Source organism: Gekko japonicus, unplaced genomic scaffold (assembly GCF_001447785.1).
Source record: "Gekko japonicus isolate JY-2015 unplaced genomic scaffold, Gekko_japonicus_V1.1 scaffold4040, whole genome shotgun sequence".
Taxonomy (NCBI): Eukaryota; Metazoa; Chordata; class Lepidosauria; order Squamata; family Gekkonidae; genus Gekko; species Gekko japonicus.
Genome location: NW_015174969.1, coordinates 24,801 through 32,368, shown reverse-complemented (window position 1 = coordinate 32,368; position 7,568 = coordinate 24,801). Strand labels below are relative to the sequence as shown.

Sequence of the window (7,568 nt, the reverse complement as noted above, 5' to 3'; positions counted from 1 at the left end):
ACTGCATGGGCTTTTGGTTTTGGATTTTTTCTGTGGACCACTATGGCTACCTGGAACCAATGTTCCCTCTAAGCTGTGGAGTTCTGTGAGCAAAAATTCTACTTGGTGAGCTACTGTCATTAAAGTTGTGAGCAAGCCATTTGGCTACTGCATAAATTAGTTTGCTCTGGAGCCCTCCTTCCTGAGCTAAGACAAAATTGTGTGAGGCGGAGGCTAAAAAACTGTGAGCTAGCTCACACTAACTCAGCTTAGAGGGAACACTGCCTGGAACCTCTGTCTAATGTTAGTAGAAGTTATCTAAGATTTACTACTGAATTTGCTTGTTTTCCTCTTCCCTCCGGAGGACTTCTATCAGATCTGCAGTGGAACTGGCTGTCTTCTGCTGCTTCTTCCAGTTCTGCTGCCGCTGCGTCATTGCAGGTTTGCAGCTTACAGATACACACCTGAACAGCTTACTCAAGATTGCTACAGCACAGGCATTTTGATGCAATAATTCAGAGCAAGAGGTGTCAGTTAGCAGACACGGTTAAATAAACCAAATATTGCAAGAGTGCTAATGTTTTAAACAAAAATACCCTTTGTGTTTGTGTCCTTTATAAAGTTTATCTCTCCGCTACCTGTCATTACATTTTATGACACGCATGGCCCGGCCCAACAAGGTCTCCTTTATGTCAGATCCGGCCCTCATAACAAATGAGTTTGACACCCCTGTTTTATATTGTGTACGGGTGGAAATCAGTATAACCTTATATATGAATACCAGTACTATTTTTAAACAATAAAAGCACTAATTGTGTATAGGTGTTATTTTTTAATTGTAAACTGTCTTGAATAGTAGAAAAGCAGTATATAAATATTTCCTTTATATGGAATCTTTCTCCAGCTTTTGGAATGTAACACCCATCAGAGTTTAGGAAAATGACATTGCTCTGTGACTAAAAGGAGGGGGAGAGAAATAGCTTGGAGGAGCTGCAGTGGCTCAAGTGGTTAAGACACTGAACTGCAGGCTGTGGAAGGTCGGTAGTTCAGCAGTTCGAGACCCGAGTGTGCCGCATGGCGGAGTGAGCTCCCGTATCTAGTTCCAGCTCCTGCCAACCTAGCCGTTCGAAAGCAAGAAATTGCAAGTAGATAAATAGGTGCCACTTTGGTGGGAAGGGAACAGCGTTCCGTGTGCCTTGGTGTTTAGTCATGCTGGCCACATGACCATGGAAACGTCTTCGGACAGCGCTGGCTCTTCGGCTTTGAAACGGAGATGAGCACCGCAACCCTAGAGTCGGACTCGACTGCCTTTCGAGCAAGGGAACCTTTACCTTTACGGCAAGAATCAAAGTTTGTGAGTTTGCTGCGGATGAAGCTTCTGGGAGAGCTGGGGGCAGAGCCAGGGCAGAGTTAATGGGTTCTGCAGTGTCCGTTAGCTTCCACTATGCTTTATTTGTACATTTGTAAATATAACAAATATTAAAAAGACTCCGTAAGTCTTCCGTGCGCCCTCATCCAAAGAAGACTAGGCTTTGTTATGCTGCCTCTGGAACTTCTAATCGCCTGGGGAAGCAGGGAGCGTGTAACAGTAAGCTTCAGTTATTGCTAGAATAATTTGATTTTTCTTTTTTTGTACTACTGTGGTACTCTCCAACCTCAAATTAATGATTTTGCTCCCAAAAGATTATTTGGGAGATCAACCCGCTCTGTGGAAGAAAGACTGTTGTTTTGGATGAGACATGAGTGATGTTGTTCCTTGGTTCCAGAACGGAGGGCAGGATGGATTTTCACGCTTTGGAAAAAGAGCTGCAAGAAGCCGTGGCTGCCGATGAGAAGTACCAGAGAGAAAATGAGGCTAAGTTCCGAGCGGTGCGCCAGAAAGTGGCATCTTACGAAGAGTTCAGGTTTGCTTAAAATGTGTTTTCTAACAGCCGCTCTCCCTTATCATTCCCGTCTCTGTCAAGGCCAAAACCGACTGCGTAAGCAGTACCTCATGCTCTCAGCACACAAATACTTTTGGGTTCCCAATCGCCAGCCAGGAGAACAGGAGAGCAGTGAATTCTTCACTGTGCCTACAGGATAGCCCAATCTTGTCAGAGCGTGGAAGCTAAGCAGGGTCAGGCCTGGTTAGTAATTGGATGGGAGACCACCGAGGAAGTCCAGGGTGGCTACACAGAGGCAGGCAATGGCCATCCACCACTGAACATCTCTTGCCTTGAACACCCTACGGGATCGCCATAGGTCAGTTGTGACTTGATGGCATTTCCCACCACCAACCGCTTATGAATTTACCACAATTGCAAGCAGGTCATCTGTAGTGTCGGACCTATTTGGCGCCGGCGGAGAGGATTTTGCTGCGTTCCTACATTACCAGTCAGAAATGTAAACTCGGCTTAGAGGGAACACTGCTTGGCGGAGAGGATTTTGCTGCGTTCCTGCATTGCCAGTCGGAAATGTAGAATGGTGGAGATGGTCCTGATTTCCAGGAGCTGCATGTGTCCCACGGTAGGGTTGTCAGTGACAAGGAAGTGGTTAATACCCTGTTTCCCCGAAAATAAGCCCTACCCCGAAAATAAGCCCTAGCAGGATTTCTATGCATTTGTGGTATAAGCCCTAGTGTGTCTTCTTGAGAAAAAATAAATATAACAGTGTCTTATTTTCGGGAAAACACGGTAGTTCTCTGTAGACACCCCAGATTTCAGATACAGGCTGCTGTCTTGCCCCTTAGACAGAACAGTGATGAAATTCAGGAGGTCCCCAGTGCCTTTTAATAGTTCAGACACATTTTCTTCAGCTTTAGGAGCCACCCCAAACATTTAGAAGCCAGACTTATTTTTCAGCCTTCAGGGTTTTATATTTTAGTGACCATACTTTCTCATTATTGCTGCCACAAAACTTCAGAATGAATCTGCCCCTGTTCCTTAGGTGAGAGATCCTTAAGTAATATCCTTAGGTGAGGTACAGTTGCACATAGCCTTCTGGAGTATCCTTTGTATGCTAACTTCAGGAGGCATTATATTTCACTGTGTTTGCCAGTTCATTCTGATATATAGTCTTACGATCTAGTTACATATCAACTCGCTGGCAGGGACCCAACAAGAATTCTAGCAGTTGCAAAATTTGTTTACTCCTTTGTCTGTTGGATGATAGATGACAAATAACAACTATTCACTGCTTAAAATCCATGTATCATGGCTTTTATTGGATAAAAGGAAAGGAAAGGCTACCATAAAATGTTGTCCTAAATTCTTCATTGTGTATTGTCATTTTTAAAGGTGTAACGAAAGTGTTGTAGTGTATAAATAAATATGGGGTAACCCTAAAAAGCTAATGTCTTCCTCACATCCGTAAACTTTGTACTTCTACTGAGAAACTCCAAGAGGCCCTTACAATAAATCTGATCAAAATACTATGTGCCACAATGAAATTTCTAGGCATCCTGGCATCTGGGTTTTGTCAAGCCTTGAAAGCGGGGCTTGAAGCAGAAATTTGTATCTGCTGTAACTCCCTCTGGAAAGTCAGCATTGTAGTAAATTGCACTCCATAGAGAGCCCCTTCTGTGTCTCCTACAGGGATATTGTTTTAGCGTCACACTTGAAGCCTCTGGAGAAAAGGGACAAGACTGGAAATAAAACAAAAGTATCGTGGAACAGCTGTGCAAGAAAAGCAAGCCACACTCAAGAAAGCAAAGTGGAGCTGCCTCAGGTAGAGCACGGAGAGTGTTTGGTATCCTTAGTTCCTTTCGAGCTGGTCTTCTTTCTCCAAGCCATTCTTTAAAATTCCTTGTCCTGAATTGTGAGATAGATTGGAGGGAGAGTTTGCATTCCCCCCCCCCCCAAGCATGGGGACTTCCCCAAGCCAAAGGCTGGTCATTTGTTTTACATGTGAAATTCCCTGTACAGTTTTATAATAACAGCAGTGGTGTACAATTGTGAGAGTCTTGTTTTATATGTTGTCAAAGGCTTTCACGTAGGGTTGCCAAGTTGTATCGACTTACCGGCGGGAGAGCGTTGCTCTTCTCCAACGCATGTGGAAGTGACACGTGCTTTCGCCAGTAGCTGTGACTGGCATCCTCAGAGTTTTCTAGACCTTCAAGTAAATCAGAAGGCTGAGAAAACAAAAAGAAAGAATTTTTTTTGGTGACTTTTAAATATGTTAATAGAATCTGAAAATACAATTTTAATGAATCTCACTAAAATAAAAAATCAAAATCAAAATCATTGAACAATTTCCGCTTCTATTTACTTTTCTTAGAGCCAGAAAAAAATATTTTTTGTTTTCTCTGCCTCCTGATTTACATTATCATACAAACCAGATCATTTTTACAGTTATTTCTGAGTGCAGAATTTGAATGGAGATTTCACAGAATTCCTTGGAGTAAAATTTTCTGTACATCTACCGGCTTTAAGGAAGTATTATAGGGCACACAACAAGGAAAATGGCATATAATTGATTCTTAATTCAAATAATATTCCAGTGGCCTTAAAAATGTCCATCACCAAATTCTCAGATTTTCCGAGGCACATTGTAACAACTTCTTTAGTGTTACAATCTCTCCTCTGTTAGTCTTGCTCCCTTTGACAGTTTGCCCCATTGGGACCCTGTAATTATGGATAATATCATCCTACTAATTGCCTAAAGGCTGGCAGGGCTCCTGGGCCAAATTACATTCTTTCCAACTTGTTTAAAGTTGACCGTTCCTGGTGGGTCCCGGTGCTTGCTAAATTATTCATAGTGATAGAAGCGTCTGGGAATATCCTATCCCCTACTAGCAGAGGCAGGCCATTGTTACACCATTCCACAAGAAAGGGAATACTGAGGATCCTGCAGATTACTGTCCAGTTAGCCTCTTATTTGTGTTAAGTAATTTATATGCTAGGAGCTGCAGTGGCTTAAGTGGTTAAGATGCTGAACTGCAGGCTGTGGAAGGTCAGTAGTTCAGCAGTTCTAGACCCGGGTGCCGCATGATGGAGTGAGCTCCCGTCTCTAGTTCCAGCTCCTGCCAACCTAGCAGTTCGAAAGCAAGAAATTGCAAGTAGATAAATAAGGACCACTTCGGTGGGAAGGTCACGGCGTTCCGTGCGCCTTCGTGTTTAGTCATGCCGGCCACATGACCACAGAAATGTCTTCGGACAGCGCTGGCTCTTCAACTTTGAAACGGAGATGAGCACCGCAACCCTAGAGTCGGATTTGACTGGCTTTCGAGCAAGGGAACCTTTACCTTTAATTTATATGCTGCTCGTATAGTTCTAAAAATGGAAACACGGATCAAGAACTCTTTTTGGGGGGACCTGAACAGATTGGCTTTAGAACTGAAATAATATGGCATTGTATTTTGGAGAAAGAATTTTTTGGTGCAGAATCTGGAGAGTTTAGCCTAGAATGCTATCATCCGTGTCTAAGCTGCACAATGTTTGTAGGCACACAGCTGCTACAAGTGATACCCCTTTTCCAAAAAGGGAAGTTTAAGTCTTCACCCAGTGGCTCAGGGAGTGGGACAGTGTTCACATGGTTTGGAACATCCGACACTTTTCTTACCTTCCAGGAGTTGCAGCAACTTCCGGAGACTTCATCGGAGTTCTACAGAGATTGGCGCAGGTGTCTGAAAAGCAGCCAAGAACAGTACCGGTTCCTGCTTCAACTCGGACCCCAGAACCTAGGCCAGATCTTCCAAGCAGACGTTGCTTTTGGTCTCCTGGGGGAGTTCCTAACAGTACTCAGTGAAAATGTCAGTGTCAAAGACCGAGACTCTGTCTTGGAGATCTTAGAGCGACTTTCAAGCACCAAACGCTTTGGACTGAATGTAGAACTTCTGAGCAGGCAAGAGAAGGACAGTTGCAGGCATTTGTTTGAGAAACTGCAAAGGATGGAGACAGGCCTTACGTGTCCCCCCAAATTTGTACATGAAGAAAGTACCACAGTTGCCCAGACTAGTTGCCAGAGCGAGGGGTCAGCCGAAAGAAAGTTGTTGGAACTGATGCAACTTTACCAAGTCCCCTGAATGAGTCTGAGCTTGTTGCATCAACCAACCCACACAGGGAAGTTGTGGTGGAACATGGGGAGGAGAGGAACGCCCACCACAGACATCTCTTTCCAAGCCTCATTAAAACAAACGGGAGATGTGCAATTGCTTGCAAGCCTTCTTGAGCACCTGCTGTTCGTTTCCATGAGGCTTGTGTAGACCAGATCCTCAGGGGACGGGGCCCAGTTCTGATCTGGTGCTTGCTGCTTGTCTCTGCTTGTGTGAGTTTCGCCACCTCTACCCAGGCAGATAGTTCACTGCAAATGCCTCTGGCAAGCAACCGGTTTAAGGGATATCTGCTTTAGAGGTTTGTTCTGCTACAATTGATCCCACATTTGTTTTTTGGTTTTTTTAATATGTTTATTTATCAATTTTCCACTTAATTACCTTTAACAAATAAACATGATTTTATACATTGAGTCTAAATTTTCCATATTTTGTTAATCCAGTTATACAGGCTTTTCCATCTTTCAGTAAATACATTCTCGTCTTTGCCTTGCAAAATCAGACTTAATTTATCCATTTCTGCTACCTCTATCAGTCTACATAATATTTCATCTCTTGTAGGGAATCTATCTTGTTTCCAGTATTTGGCCAACAGTATCCTTGTGGTAGTTAATATATATGCTAATAAATATTTCTTATTTTGCTTATATTCCTCTGGAATCATATTTAATAATGCTATTTCGGGAGTTAGGACCAAATTAATGTTCATAATGCCTGCAATCATCTTCTGTATCATTTTCCAATACCCCTCGGTTCTTGTACACCGCCACCATATGTGGTAGAACGTCCCTATATTTCTTTTACACTTCCAACACAAATTAGATACCGTTGGGTGACATTTGGCTATCTTGTCGGGAGACCAATACCATCAATGAAAGACTTTGTAAATATTTTCTTTATAATTATAGGCTCTCATATATTTCAGTGTTTTCCAAGTACTAGCCCATGTTTCTATTGTATGGCCTATATCTTGCATCCATACTATCATTGTCGATATGACCCTCTCATCCAATAGAAACTCCTCTAATAGGAATCTATACATTTTCTGAATCATTTTGTCACTAGTTGACAGCCATATCATATCTAATTGCGTTTTAGCATCTTGAAATCCTACTATAACATTGATCCCACAATTGTCATGGCCTATCTTTCTCTCTCTCTCCCTCTCCCTTCCTCCCTCTGTTCTGTCTTGGACTCATAAGGGTGTGGCCCCTAACCAGTCTGCAATTCCAGGGCTCAGCTGGCACAATCACTTTCAAAGCAATAATAAAGATGTGAGCATATGCAAAACGTCTTTCCCTCACTAATGAATTTCTCACAACCAGGGCTTTTTTGTAGAAAAAGCCCAGCAGGAACTCATTAGCATAATAGGTCACACCCAATAGCAGAAACTCATTAGCATATTAGGTCACACCCCTGACAGCATAGCTCATTAGCAGATTAGGCCACACCCCATGCCTTCCCTTGGCAAGCCCCCCCTTGAAGGGAAGGGAAGGCACAGGGAGGCATTTAAATGCCTCCCCAATCCTTCCAGGGGGCCCCTGGCCCACCCGCCTTAGAA

The 7,568-nt window shown here is 43.3% G+C and overlaps 1 protein-coding gene across 1 annotated transcript; it reads left to right on the top strand.

The window, feature by feature from the left end:
• Positions 1-1,725: 1,725 nt before the first annotated feature.
• Positions 1,726-5,980, top strand: CCDC103 (coiled-coil domain containing 103). The gene is made up of 3 exons (XM_015425151.1): positions 1,726-1,883; positions 3,552-3,684; positions 5,525-5,980. The coding sequence occupies exons 1-3, from the start codon at positions 1,726-1,728 to the stop codon at positions 5,978-5,980; spliced, it is 747 nt and encodes a 248-aa protein (XP_015280637.1).
• The last annotated feature ends 1,588 nt before the right edge of the window (positions 5,981-7,568 follow it).